The sequence below is a fragment of the Sapajus apella genome, unplaced genomic scaffold (assembly GCF_009761245.1).
Source record: "Sapajus apella isolate SASKATOON/1434 unplaced genomic scaffold, GSC_monkey_1.0 scaffold22, whole genome shotgun sequence".
Classification (NCBI taxonomy): domain Eukaryota; kingdom Metazoa; phylum Chordata; class Mammalia; order Primates; family Cebidae; genus Sapajus; species Sapajus apella.
The window spans coordinates 18,823,494-18,839,552 of record NW_022436962.1 but is presented as its reverse complement, the minus strand read 5'-3'; the positions used below and the strand labels follow the sequence as shown (position 1 = coordinate 18,839,552).

Genomic DNA, 16,059 nt, shown 5'->3' with positions numbered 1-16,059 from the left:
CAAGGCCCTTTCCTATAGCTCCAGGTTTCTGAAAGTTTCTGAATTTGTTCTCATCCGCCAACTAGTTAGAATAGTCTAGGAATCCTAGTTAATACTAGCTGGGAATGCTATCTTATCACTGGTTGCTTTCCCTTAACCCTGTCCACATCTTTGTAAATAGTAGTTCCACCAAAATCTCTTCCATGGCCATTTGAGTTGCTGTTGGCTTCCTGTTGGAACCCTGACTGATTCCTGAATTTCACTTAATCCACATGTAACACAGAGAGGTGTTTTGTTTGTTTGATGGGGCGTCGTGTGTGAAGATAAATTTAAAATGACTTTCTTTATGCTAAGAGTGGCAAGAATAAATAAGTAAATGAACCAAAATTCCATTTTCTTAAACTTTGTTTCAATACAGTAGACATCCTAAAGGCCAATAGGGAGAGCCAGACTCAAAGATTCTAGTGTCAGCTTGCTTATCTAATAAAACCATCATATTTAATTTTTCAAATCAACTTATTGATATATCTTTGAAAGTGTTTTGCTTATTGTTATAAAATATTTATTTGTTATCAGTGAAATAATGACATAACATCTTCCTGTTGATGAAGTCGCTCTGAGCGCCAAGTTGAGCTTAAAGGTCAGCTTCGGCTGGGCATGGTGGCTCAAGCCTGTAATGTCAGCACTTTAGGATGCTCAGATGGGTAGATCATCTGAGGTCAGGAGTTCAAAACTAGCCTGGCCAACATGGCGAAACCCCATCTCTACTAAAAATGCAAAAATTAGCTGGGCATAGTGGCAGGTGCCTGTAATCCCAGCTAGTCAGGAGGCTAAGGCAGTAGAATCACTTGAACCTGGGAGGTGGAGGTTGCAGTGAGCTGAGATTGTGCCATTGCACTCTAGCCTGGGCAACAAAAGCAAAATTCCCTCTCTAAATAAATAAATAAATAAATAAGAAAGTTTCTCAGATAAGCCCTATTCCCTAACCTACGCAGACCATGTTAGCATCCATCTCTCCTTTCTCTATCCCATATTTTCCTTCTATCCATCTGATTTTTAAAAAGTAAACTTTACATCTACATAATACATCTAAAGTCTGTTCTTTCATTTAGACTGAAAGTTTTGTGAAGAAAGTAACCATGACTGTTCTGACAACTTTTGTATTACCAGCATGCAACACAATGTCTGGTCACAGTAGCTACTTCAGTTACTGATGAGCCAGACTACCAGAATCCAAATCTAAATCCCGCAGACTTTCAAAAAATTATTTTACAGTATTTAGTAAATACCTGTTTCTTTGCTCTTTCTGAACTTAATTGGAAAGGGGTGAATTTTAAATGAAAAGATAGCATACAAATATAAGAAACTATTGTCTATTGACAGATAGAGTGCCGGGGGGATACAGACCTGCCTAAGCTTGTTTTTGAGAGATGTTGATTTAGTTTTTACAAGAGAAGCGCAGCACATGTCATAGGTTAGAATTGGAGGAGATAGTCTAAGGTGAGCTTCCCATAGCAAGTAAGACTTTAACTCATACTAGAAGCAAGGGACAGCTCTACGTGTGTGCCTTCTTTATGCACAGTGCTTATTACTAAAGCACATTCGTCTATGCTCACCTGTTTGATTCTCAGATCAACTGAGTATTTAGCCAATGGGTATTTGCTGAGGAATCCCCAAGGCTAGAGAAGAGGTTTTAAAGCTTTCTTTTCTCTAATTCACATGGAATAAACATCTTTCTATGTCGATAGGTGTAGTGTTCCCTCATTTTTCCTAAAAGCTTAATAAAATGTCATTGAATAAAATCACAACGTTTCTAGAGGCTATCTGATAAATGATTAACATCCATTTCTTGGTACAGCTATGTCTCATTAATGCCAGCTAACCGTTAATTATAAAAAATGTTGACAATAAGGTGTTGGTGCTTGGACTAGTAAATAGTCCTTAAATGTATTCTCGTAAATTTGGATTTGGTATAATCCTTGAGTTAGTATCGCAAGGAGTGTTTAGCCAATAATTATATCCTGAGGAGTCCCCAAAGCTAGAGAAGATGACCCAGAACTAGCTGTTAAGCCTCCGCCTCTAAAACAAAATCATACAACAAGGTTGAAATTCAAAGAATGAAAAAAGAAAAGAAAGCTGATATACCTATTTTAATATCAGAAAAATAAGACTTTACGGTGAGCAGTATTATTAGATATAGAAAGGTAGCCTCATAATGATAAAAGAGTTACTAAAATTAGTATTTATTTTTATCAAAATATACTGTAATCTAAGTGCCTACAAAGATAAATAATAAGAGAGATGATATTTAGGACACATGTAACCATCAGAAAACTGTATCCAGAATCTATAAAACATTCCTACACATCTATAATAAACTGGAGTTAATATCTGGAAAGTTATTTCACAAAAGAAGAAAAATTAAATGTCTGATGAACATAAGAAATGGGCCAACCTCTTTAATAATCCAAGAAGTAAAAAATAATACCAAAACAAAATACTATTTTTCATATCTAATACTAGCAAAAATTTCCAAGTCTGATAATTTTTGAGGATATAGAACAATGAAAACTCATATGGACTCACATACTTTCAAAAAGCGTTGAGCATCGTCTAGTAAAATTGAACATATACCAGCAATTCCTCTCCAGGACATTTGTCCTAGAAAACTTGTATACATATGCTTCAGGACACATGTACAAAAATGCTTATAGTTACATTGATGTCATAGCCAAAATATAGAAACAATCTAAATATCAACAGTAGAATAAATACATAATATTTGCCCTACAGGAGTACCACACAGAAGTAAAAATTTGTGAAGTACTGCTACTCTCAAAAACATGTATGAACTCATGAATATTATGTTACACAAAGCACGATGCAAAAATAATACATACAACATAATTCCGTTAATGTAAGGTAGAAAACCATGAAAACTTAATTATGTTGTTAATTAAGGGATGCATTTCTAAGTAAGAAAGCAAGGACTTCGTTCTTAAAAAGTCCTGATAGTTGTCTGTGGGGGAGGGAAAGGGATCCAGTTATGGACATGAGAGTTCGAGGGTGCTGGCAACATTCTGTTTTTTGAACGTGAGAGATGGTTACGTGGCTTTTTGCTTTTAAATTTGTCATTGAAATAGAATTGATATTATATATACTTTAATATGTTATGTTTTATTACATAATTTTTTAAATGTAGAAAAAATAGGCATATGGAAGCTATAAAGTTGTATGCACCGTAGAAGAGTCTGAATGCTTCAGCGCCGATACATAGCTCTGCCACTTCCTAGCTGTATAACACTGGCCAAGCTACCAAACCTCTCTAAAAACTTTTTTTGTCATCTGTTTTTCTCAGCTGAAAATAAAATCCATTCCACTATCAAGAGCTCTTCCTGAGGATTAAGTAGTACTTGATTAAAACACTCAATCCAGTTGTTATTGCTTTAGCATGAACTTCCTTGGATTTTAAAGTGTTTGTGTCTTCTTACCTGGCATGCTCCCCAAACAACAGTTTTTGTTTATTATTTAAATATTTTATTTTGGTATAATTATAGATTCACAAGCAGCTGTGAGAAACAGAGATTCTATGTATCTTTAACTCAGTTTCTCCCAATGTCAACATCTTCTGAAACTATAATACAATATCGCAACTAAGATTTTGACATTGTTATAATCAAGCTACAGAACAATTCCGTGACAAGACATAGTTTCTTTTTATCCTCAAATTGAAAAACAATTCCCTTTGTAACCAGGAACAGAAGGGTAAGATAGTTCTTAGAAGCAGTCTTTTATGAGATTGTTAACTTCATTGTCCATGTTTGATAAAGGTACACTCTTTTGCTGAATAGTGACATTATCATACCATATTGCAATCTAATACATTCCATCCCTCAGTGTCACAAGTTTTTTATAATTAAAAAGAAAGCATATATAACTGCTAAATATATTTCCCCTGCCACAGACTACTGCTGTAATGCAGTATTCCCACATCCCTGCCTCATTCACGATTACTTCCTATGCATTCAGGAAAAGATGACTTTAATAATTATTTTTTCTTTTTGATATTTTTAACTATCTCACTGTTACCACCTCCATGGTCTTCCCTACTCCAGTCTATTTTATATGTGATTCTAGATTAACTTTTCTGTGTATGCTTTCATCTTGTCCCTAGGCAGTTCATAAAAACACCAGTCGTCTCCGGTGCATCATAAAATCCCAACTTCTTATAGTGTCATTCAAGGCCCCAGCCTCCCTCTGAAGTTTTTGTTTTCCATTAGACTTTACCCCAGTGATATGGTTTGGCTCTGTGTCACTACCCAAATCTCACCTTGAATGGTAATAATCCCCATGTGTCATAGGGGAGACCTGGTAGAGGTAACTGAATGATGGAGGCAGGTTTTTCCCATTTGTTCTCCTGATAGGGAATAAATCTCATGGGATCTGATGGTTTTATACAGGGGAATTCCCCTGCACATGCTCTCTTGCCTGCTGCCATGTAAGACGTGCCTTTGCTCCTCTTTCACTTTCTGTCATGATTGTGAAGCTTCTCCAGCCATGTGGAACTGGGGAGTCCACTAAATCTCTTTCCTTTGTAAATTGCCCAGTCTCAGGTATGTCTTTGTGATCAGCATAAGAAGGGACTAACACATCCAGCTACAGGAATAACAACAAATTTTTGATCTATTTGGGATACCTTTACTAAACCTTGCACTTTCTTACTTCTATGCAATGGTAAATGTCATTTTTCTCACCAGAAGCATCTTCTTGAGTCATAGGCTTTTCACATCTTACCTTTCATGGGAGACTCAGCTTCACCATATGGAAGACTTATTGAAGACCTCACTTCCGTATATGGAAGACTTGACTGCTCTAAAAAGCCTATAGCACTTCTTCAGCCAGAGTGATTATTCCCTGCTAGCAGGTCCTGTACCTACTGTCTACTATTTAACTATGCCATTTGTTTGGTATAAAGTTGTAGTGCTTATGATTCTTCTTTAGCACTTGAATTGTTATTTAATTATTCCTGTGTTTAACTCTTTTCTTACTTCCATAAAGGTAGATATTATTCTTATTCTTTCTGTTCTTATTTCCCAAAACACCAAGTATAGTCCTTTACACTTAGTTGACTTTCAATATATTTATATTAATCTTTTTATTAGGTCATCTTGATTGCTTTTAAAGCCAGAGCCTGTTCATCAGCTCTTAATGCAAGTGAAATTCCTAAAAATTTTAGAAGAAGAAATTAGGCCAGAAGCATGTAACAAGAGGAGCGACAAGAGTGGGGTGAGATTGCCAGTTTCCACGAGTGAATTTATATTTGTACAGCCATGAAAAATGGGTACACCCCTCTAAGAATCCATTCCTTCCTCTTTACAATGATGAAAATAACAATTCTTGTTTTTTGAAGTTGTCAGTGTCAAAGAAAATAATCCATAAAAAAGCATGTACCCTATTGTCTGACTAAAAGTAAATGATCAGAAGATTTTTGTTTTTCTAAGAAAGGGTCTCACTTTGTCACCCAGGCTAGAGTGCGGTGGTGCAATTACGGCTCACTGTAGCCTTGACCTCCTGGGCCCAAGTGATCCTGCAACCTCAGCCTCTCAAGTAGCCGAGACCACAGGCACATGTTATCAATCCAACTAAGTTTTTGTATTTTTTTTTGTGTGTGGACACAGGGTTTTGCCACATTGCCCAGGCTGCTCTCAAATTCCTAGACTCAAGCAATTCACTGGCCTAGGCCTCTTAAAGTGCTGGGATTACAGGCATGAGCCTCCATGCCAGTCCCAGAGCACATTTTAAATTATTTTAAGTATTCTATAATTTTGAAAATACTTACATGGCATTTCAGGGAGTCAAAATTTTACTTTCCCCAGAGCTATTCATAAATCAAAACTGTATTTAAAACAAAACAGACGTACAACATACCAAAATCTCTGGGATGTAGCAAAGACAGTGTTAAGAGAAATGTTTGTAGTGCTAAATAGTTACCTCAAAAAGTTAGATCTCAAATTAACAAACTGACATCTCACCTATAGGTAAATAAGAACAAACTAAACTTAAAGCTAGCAAAGAATTTTTTTATTACTGATCCTATTTCGGAACTTGACATTGGTCTGTTAAAGGTTTTAATTTCTTCCTGATTCATTCTTTGGAAGTTGTGTGTTTCTAAGAATTTCCTCTAGAGTTTAAAATTCTAAGCAAAAAGAACAAAGCTGGAGGCATCACATTACTCCAAACTATACTGTAAGGCTATATTAATCAAAACAACATGATACTGATACAAAAACAGACACATAGACCAATGGAACAGATTAGAGAATCCAGAAATACAGCTGTGCACCTACAGCCATCTTACCTTTGACAAAGTCAATAAAAATAATCAATGGGGAAAGGACTTCCTTTTTTTTTTTTTTTTTTTTTGAGACAGAGTCTTGCTCTGTTGCCAGGCGCCAGGCTGGAGTGCAGTGGTGCGAGCTCGGCTCACTGTAACCTCCGACTCCTGGCTTCAAGCAATGCTCCTGCCGCAGCCTCACAAGTAGCTGGCACTACAGGCACGCTACCATGACCAGCTAATTTTTTTTTTTTTTTTTTTAAGTAGAGACAGGATTTCACCATGTTGGCCAGGATGGTCTCGATCTCTTGACCTCATGATCCACCTGCCTTGGCCTCCCGAAGTGCTGGGATTACCGGCATGAGCTACCGCGCCCGGCCAGACTTCCTATTTTTAAAATAGTGCTAGGATAGCTGGCTAGCCTGATGCAGAAGAAATTGGATCCCTACTTTTCACCATACACAAAAATTAACTCAAGATGGGTTAAAGATTTAAATGTAAGATCTCATATTTTAAGAATCCTAGAGGAAAACCTACGAAACACCATTCTGGTTGTTGGCCTTGGGAAAGAACTTATGACCAAGTCTTCAAAAGCAATTGCAACAAAAACGAAAATTGACAGGTGGAACCTAATTAAACTAAAGAGCTTCAGTACAGCAAAACAAACTATCAACAGAGTAAACACACAACCTACAGAATGGGAAAAAATATTCACAAACCATCTATTTGACAAAGGGCAAATATCCATAATCTATAAGAAACTTAACAGGTAAAAAAACAACCCCATTAAAAAGTGTGTAAAAGACATGAGCAGACATTTCTCAAAAGAAGAAGACAAACAGCTAACAAACATGAAAAAAAAAAAAAAGCTTAACATCGCTAATCATCAGAGAGTTGCATATCAAAACCACAACGAGTACCATCTCACAGCAGTCAGAATGCTATTATTAAAAATTCAAAAAACAGCAGATGCTGGCTGGCGAGGCTGCAGAGAAAGGGTTGAAGTCTTATATACTGTTGGTGGGAATGTAAATTAATTCAGCCACTGTGGAAAGCAGTTGGAGATTTTTCAAAGAACTTTAAACAGAACCACCATTTGACCCAGCAGTCCCATTACTGGACATATACTCCAAGGAAAACAAATAATTCTACCAGGAGAAACATGTACTTGCATGTTGATCACAGTACTATTCACAGCAGCAAAGACATGGAATCAACCTAGGTGCCCATCAACAGTGGGTTGAATTTTAAAAATGTGATACATATACACTATAAAATACTACACAGTCAAGAAAAAACCCTGAAGTCATGTCCTTTGCAGCAACATCTATGAAGCTGCAGGCTTTTATTGTAAGTAAATTAATGCAAGTACCAAATACTGCATATTTTCATTTATAAGCGGGAACTAGACATTGGGTACTCATGGACATACAGATGCAACAATAGACCCTGGGATTAATGGCAGGGGAAGGGAACTGCGGGCTGAAAAACTAACTGTTGGGTACTATGCTCACTATCTGGGTGATGGGATCATTCGTATCCCAAACCTCAGCATCATGCAATACATTCATGTAAGAAACCTGCACATGTACCCCCTGAATCTAAAATAAAAGTTGAAAAACAAAGCTATTGATACATGTCTTGCATTCTAGTTAAAGAAAAAAGCATCTTCTTAGGCTTCAGTTTAAAATATCCATTACATTATATTCATTAGTTTTTGTTACTGTGTTTAGGTTAATGAAGTTAAAGTTGTCATGTTAATAGGTGGTTTAGACTTACTACTTACTAAAAGTATGTTTTAAAACTAAATCGTACAGTGTTTTATATTATGTTGATTTTGTTTATACTGAAATCAGCTTCACATGATTTGTGTCTGTATGTATGTATCAGTATAATACTAGTCCTACATTGTGGTTCTACAATTGATCCTCCAGCCGTTCCTTCATATGGTGTCAAATACTGTTTACCTACAGGATTCTGGGTAACTGTGCGTGGCAGCGGGTGAGGGGGGGTGGGTGTGATATAACCTATGCTAAAGCTGGACTTCATTCTCATCCACCTCTCAATTAGATACATCCTAGATACTAAAAAGTTTCTGAGCGGTTGAATTAACTATCACAAATGTCACTTTATTTTATTCTTAGCTCATTTGCCATGTGTTCATCTTAGTCTAAGCCCTTCTTTCAATAACTGTCGGCTCTTTCTATATCCATAGTTCCAGATGTCAAGGTTATCTAGCTTTTCAACATAGATTGCTAAGGGTTGACTTGACTTGCTAGAGTCAGACAGACCAAAAAAAAAAAAAAAAAAAAAAAAGAAATAACTTTGGAGAGACTGGCACTGAGAGAGGATATAGAAAAACGCAAACAATGACACAAGAATTGATAAGGTGCAATCAGTGAGTGATACTTAGGGTAAAAGCTGGCTAAGAACTCTGTATCTCATCAAAGCATTATAGAAAAATGTATCTCACTGAAGCATTATAGAATTAGAGAATGCAGTCTTTGATGTCCATAATCATAGTTTGAGTCTTCACAAAATGATTCAGTTATATTCATTGTATTCTGTGTGGAAAGACAGGTAAGTGTGTAGTACTTACTAGAAAGATTTCCTTCAAAAATGGTAAAGATTTTTAAAGTTCACACTTAAGGGGATGAGATTTAGTTATAATGAAAATTAACTTTTTAAAAATATCTCATTTCCCAATATGTCAGATAAATGAGATATTATACACATAATCCTAACATAAAAGGCATTCTCTGTTCCTCAATTATGTAAGAAAAGGGAACTATTGATTTGGGTACTTTCTATCTCAGTTGAAAAGCAGGTCAAGTAGATAGCATTTCAAGGGTCTTATGGTTTCTTTAAGAGCTTCTGCAACACACTTTTTGTACAAAAGTTTTTTTTTTTTTTTTTGAGAGGATTAACTGATTACTTCACAGAGAACCTGGCACATAAGAATTTTTTATTATTATTACTTGATTATATCTTTTTTCCCTTTAAATTTTCTATGTATTATAGGTAGGTGTTTTTTCACTATGTGTCTTTCACTTCTTAGCTTTAATTCATTTGTGTCTTTGTGTGTCAAGTATTAAATGGAATTAAATCAAATGCTTTAGGTATTCATAAAGTTATCATAAATTGTCACACCAGAAATAAAGGAAAACAGACCTCGGCAGCCACATGTTTTTTATTTGTTTGTTTGTTTGTTTTTTGTGGAGCTACAAGTGGCACATGATAGTAAAATAAAGACTCTTTCCCAAAAATTTGGAAACAAGGGAAATGGACTTCTCAGAATGATAAACTATACAGGGTTATCTTCTTAAAGGAAAACAAGTCACAGCAGTAGCTTTTTAAAAGTATTCACTCATTTAAATAAAAGAGAGTTAATCCTAAAAGAATGTATTGACCAAGATCTGACTGGTAAAAGAGAAAACACTTCAGATATTTAAGGCAGAGGGTATTTGATACAAGGAGGTTGTTCTCAAGGTGTTGTAAAGAAGGGCTGGAAGAACAAAAGAGAAAGGTGTACTGGAAGGAAAAAGGATGGTTGACGAGGAGCTGCTGCTTACTGCTGCACTTGCCGATTTGACATCTGAACTGTTAGGGGACACTGCCCCAACCAGAGCTGCAATGCCAACAACATTCCACTACTGAAGAGGCAGAAAATGCAGAAGAGATGATGCTTCTGTCTGGAATGCTTGAGGCTGCAGAGGCTTTGTCTCCTGCTGACACAGCAGCTGTCAGCAAAGGTCTCAGCTCTTGGAGCTAGAAGCTGGACGTTTTCTCTTTCTTCCTGCTTCTGTCCTCCTCGCAGTGCCTCCCTGTGGCAAAACCTAACAGAAAGCCAACAAGCAAGATGGAAATGTAGTTTGTAGTTTGTAGGTTCAGCCGTACAGAACAGGCTATAGATGCATGGATGTGTGGCTCTGGCGGATATCAGATGAATCACTTTCTTAGCTACCTGGCATTCATGCACACCCCTGTACTTTCCACCACCTTTCATTACCAATAACAATCATGCTATGCTTCCATCTAACATGATACTACTTTGCTTTGTACAAATGATGGTGCTCTCACCTCCATCATCATATTCTTATCTGAGTGATGTTAATTCCCCCTTTTAGTTCAGACACAATCCACCTGGATATTCTTCAACTAAAAAAAAAGTAAACTGTAAATTAATGCCCGCTAATGTCATTTACATGAATCAATGAGGAAGGAAGGAAAATTTGTTACAATATACAAATCTCTGTATAATAAACAGAAATAAAACATGATAGCATTTATAATTCTTGTTTCTGTAACTAGTTGTGAGGCCATAGTTGATATATGCAATTTCCTCTCTTTGCCCTCAGCTAGTAGTTAGTTCATCTGTTTGGAATTCTTTTATTTTTATTTTTTGTAGTGATAATCTCACTACATTGCACAGAACTTTTGGGCTCAAGTGATCCTTCTGCTTTAGCCTCCCAAAGTGCTGGGATTGCAGGTATGAGTCATCACACCCGGCTTGTTTGGAATTTTTTACCTAGTGAGGCCACCCAGATTTTCATTTCTAAGGAGGATCTGTGTCCTTCATGTTCTATCTTGAATGGGTTGCTGCAGATTTTCGATGCTTATATGATTGGTGATATAAAGAGATGCCCTTTGGGATGTCCTGACTAATAATGTGCAGCAGGAAGCCAGTTTATCCTCTAATATGATATCTTTTCTCTTTGCCTGTTATAGGAATGTTATGAAGAGAGGGCTAACAAGGAGCCAATGCATGCCAGGTGCTTAGAGCAGTGCCTGATACATTATGAGTCATATAGAATGCATTAACTAATAAGGTCACTTTACTTCTGGACCATATTTATTAAGAATATCTGTTTTAGAAAGCAATACAAATTATAAGTATGCTCCAGTTATTAATTTTTGATCTGGAACACACATGACAACAGTTAACATGATGCAGTAGAAAGATTCTCATGCTGAAACTGTTGGGTTCTTTTTCTGTCTCTGTATTAATTAGCTTTACAATTTGATATTCAAGGGTAACATCTATTTTATCCTTTGGTAAGAGACAGAGTTTAGACATGGAGAAATACCAGAGTCTGTGATTTAATGATTCCATGAAACTAGAAATCACATCAAGAAGTGCTTGCTTTCTTTAGACCTTTTTTGCTATTTTCTAGTAGTCATACTAAAAGGCAATTATTATCTTCCCAGGTGTTATCACGAGTTATGGATTATATCTGGATGGTGTATTAATCCACAATTCCTCAGAAATCAGCTGTCAAGCTTATGGATTTGCTCCTTGGAGCTTACATTCCTTCAGAGTCCAAGCATGCACGGCCAAAGGTTGTGCTCTGGGCCCACTGGTGAGTATCTGAATTTACATTCTGGGAATGTGTTAAATGTCAGATGATACTGAATATTAAGGAAGAAGTAAGTGGCGGTGACTCACCCTCTGCATAGCTAGCCTTTCAAGCAGGATGGGAGATATTTCCTTTTATAAAAGTTCATTTAAGAGTTACTAAGATTTTATATTCGACATAAATTTCAGGACTGAACATAGGTCTAGTGAAGGGCAGAGTCTACATTTTATTGAAGGAAAGAGAAGTTGGCCGGTTTAGTAGGCAAATATAAAATTTTTCCTAATTTAGTGATATATTGAAGGTGGATGCTTTTCTTTCCAATCATGGGCTCAACATCTAAGTAAGTTTAAGATTAAAAAGTGAAAATAATTGAAAGTCCATAAGTGACACACTATGGCAATACTGCTCCCTGACAAGTAGTTAATCAATTAAAAGGTTGAGTTTACCTCATCTATTAGGATAAAATAGTTTTATGTGATACAGCTTCATAAGCATGGTATTTAAAATTACATTAATATCAGCTTTTGATATTCATATTTCAGAAATCTATATCTGAAATGTATATCTATTTCATTAGCAGTTAATAGCTTGACTAGATTATACTTTCTATTCCTAATATAATTCTTAAAAACCAATTAATAACATAATTATCCTAAACTAAAAGGACATTCTTTAGTTTCAAAACATCACATTACACTTTTGTGTATTCTTCTTGATTACTTAGATTTTGCTTCTTTGATGGAAATGGTCATCAGTCTTAGATATTTTTTGGCAATGTTTGCTAATGCCCTATCATTTTAATGCACACTGTCTTCACTGAGGAGTATATTATATAAATATTACCTTGGAAAACAGCTCTATGTTTTAATTTTTTCTTCCTTATTTTTTATCACACCTCTCATTTTGTTTCAGAGATTGGTTGCTTTCCAAGCAGCTAACACCATCCAAGCTGTAGTCTTTATTGCCATTAAGAATTTTATAGCCCAAACCGCTCTGATGGATACTTTCCCTTAAATGCAGGAATGGCAGTAGGCCAGCTTTTCTTCTCCATTCAAAAAAAAAAAAAAAAAGAAAGACAGAAAAAGAAACAAAAGAACACATCACATGAGATTGAAATTTACCCTTTTTCAAAATGTAAGCTGCAAATTGTAGTTCTGGCTATGAAATTGGCTCTGTGGTGTCTCTGGATGTTCTGGCAACTTTAAATAAGGGGGACCTGCATTATCGACCTGCATCCTGCACAGATAGTAGCTACGTTAACCTTAAGAAATCAAATGCCACAAAGCCTTGATAGGAAGGTGGAAACTAGAATTGGATTGTAAAACCTACTCTGCCACAGCTTCATACGTTCCAGACTCAATCCTGACTTACAGCAGAATTATTTTCTCCTTTGCTACTTTTCTCTATCCTGTACTCAGTATGCAAATAGTTTTCCCTAGTCAATGACCCATCTCTAATCACTGGGATTGAACAACAATGTCTTTATTTAGATAGAACAAGTCAACTATATGCTGCCAAGAAGTTAAAACCCATGGTCTTCAATTGGTTTACAAAATATTTTTGTGACTATTACATTATATATTGTGCCCTTAAATGATTGCGTATCTGAGTATTCTAAATAGCCCTGGATAGCTAGCATAATCTTGAAGGATATTACAGATTCAGCTTCTTTTTGTTGATAATTTTTTAATGTGTCCTTATTGATTTAAGAAACCTATGAATCAATCTTAAAAAGCAGACTTTTTTATTATTAAATTATAATGTGATATTCAACAAAATTCAGCCAAATGTAGCAATGGTATATAACGGTGTCTTAAAGATACTCATTTAAATGAAGCCCAGTGCAGTGTTACCACATTTTAAATAAAAAATTTCACTGAAACAAAATTTATCATTTCTAACTCTTTTGCTGGCAAAAATTTGAATAAATTTTGAAAGAGTTCAATTTTTCTGTTCATCTAACATTTCTTAATTATATTCTTAATTATTTTCATTAATGATAATCATTCTTAATGATTCTTGTTCTTTAGAAAGAAAAGCCTGTTTATTTCATATCTTCCACACATTTAATCCCATTGTTATCCATGAAGGCAGGGAAATACTATTCAGTATTTCTATGAGGAATATGCTTCACAGTCCCAAATGTGGTATGGCTCATTCTCCAAATTGCAAATTGCTCATATAATAAAAAAATATAAATTTGGTGGAGTATTTTTAAAAATAAAAAGGTATATAGAAATTCCATATTCTTACCACTTTAATGTAATATTAGCTCAGTTTTTTTGTTTTTTGGGTTTTGTTTTCCTAATCTGACCAGTTTGTTAGCTATTATTTATGGTTCAGAAGGAGTTGCCCTATACCTAGCTGGGAAAAAAATAAGGAATGATTCTCCTTTGGTTTGTTCAGTTCTTACTCATGTAAAGAATATATTTGACACTTAAGGAAATTCCAATATAAAAAAAACAATTGACAATGCCTTCGAACCTAACTTCTGGATGCTAATGTGCATTGTAAAATTAAATCCAACAAATTGGGGTTCTATAAATTTTGAAAGAATGTAAAAAAAAAACAATGCAGCAGAAATTTTTAAATGCTTTTCTTGGTATCAGTGGCATTAGAGAGAAACCCTTCACATTTTTTAATATTCTATAATAAAATACAATAATGTTTTCCATAAGAAAATCACTTTGCTTTCTTTCTCCCCACTTAGCCAATGTGAGATAACACTAGTGGAGTCTAAGACTGAGAATTTTATGACTGTGTCTTGATTTGGAACATTCACTGGATCGATTCTCCAGGGGCACTCTTAAAGATAATGTGCAAAACTGTAGGTCATTGCTGTGTGATATGGCGAAAAAGCTGTCTTGGTTCCTTAGTGATGGCATATTTATACAAATAAATACACCTGGATAAATACACATATACAAACACATTCACCCTTGCACATTTTTTTTTTGCAAAGAAGCAAATAAGTGTGTTATTTAAGACATCTAAATCTTAACGGCAACCTATATAATAGGCAAGAAAACCCTATACAGGAAGTCTGCCTTAAACCTGCTATTATTCACAGTGCCTCCTTAGGAGATATACTTATTCTACAAAGCCACAGATTTCTCAACTATTACTAAGATAAGTAATGCTGACTTTAAGAAGGTTGGTGTAAAAATTTAAATAAAATATAATTTACACAAGTGTCTGGTACATGGTAAAAGTTTTATTAAGAATAACAGTTTATGGCCAGGTGCAGTGACTCACACCTGTAATCCCAGCACTTTGGGAGGCAAAGGTGGGCAGATCACAAGGTCAGGAGTTTGAGATCAGCCTGGCCAATATGGTGAAACCTCCATTTCTACTAAAAATACAAAACTTAGCTGGGCATGTTACTTGGGAGGCTGAGGCAGGAGAATTGCTTGAACCCGGAGGCAGAGGTTGCAGTGAGCCAAGATCATGCCACTGTACTCCTGCCTGGGAGACAGAGTCAGACTCTGTTTCAAAAAAAAAAAAAAAAAGAAAGAAAAAGAATAGCAGTTTATTAAAGTGTTTGTATGTTGTTATTGCACATTTGCTCTCAAATATTTTTTCTGTGTCAAAAGGGGTTTCCAGGCCAAAGCCAAGCTAACCTTTACTTTCCCAAGTGCCTTTTCCTTAATATTCCTTTTACAGCAAGATAGATAAGCAAAAAAGTAAAATGAAAAAGAAAGACCGGGTCAGAGCGAAATAGTATAACTGCCAAATTCAATGTACAGTAAAAACTGAAGTGTTTATCCAAATACTAAAGGAAATGTTACAAAACATTTATTTTGAATTAACCAAATATTTGAGCATTATAATGTAATTATCTGGAATTGCCTTTAATCTTCAACTTTTCAAGTCTCATTTTATTTGGAACACCTTAAAATCATTCTATATATAGTAATATGAACTATAGATAGGCATAATAAAACCAATTACATTGTCATAAAATATTAAAATGATGAATTGATATTTTTCTATCCTACTTTCTTAATCATGTCTGTACATAGCTATTAAACTAAAAACAAAGGAGTAGGTGTTATAGTTCTAAAGAATCCCATAGTTTTTCTCTGATGAAAATAAAACATGTTGTGATCTCATACTTATTAAAAATTAACACTGTCCTTTTCATATTTCTTTTCATAATTGAGAAAGTGCATTCACCCTAACGAATAAAGGTTTTATAATTGATAATTGTCTATCTAAGGATTTCATGTTTGATCACCTTCTTGGGAGGCAAGAGCCTGTACCTTAAGAATAAAGTTGAAATTATCAACACATTCAGTAAATTGTGAAAGATGAAATATTTATGAGTGATGCTTATGAGTTTTTAGCGATTAGTTAACTAAATTTAAGCTATTGATTAAAAGATAGTAA

General features: G+C 35.2%; 1 protein-coding gene across 2 annotated transcripts in view; it reads left to right on the top strand.

Annotated features, from left to right (window-relative positions):
- USH2A (usherin) overlaps positions 1–16,059 on the top strand; it is a 763,828-nt gene that overhangs the window by 415,343 nt on the left and 332,426 nt on the right. For both annotated transcript variants that reach the window (XM_032289234.1, XM_032289233.1), the window contains exon 35: positions 11,522–11,673. In XM_032289234.1, coding sequence (XP_032145125.1) covers positions 11,522–11,673 — 152 coding nt within the window. The remainder of the gene's footprint in view (positions 1–11,521; positions 11,674–16,059) is intronic.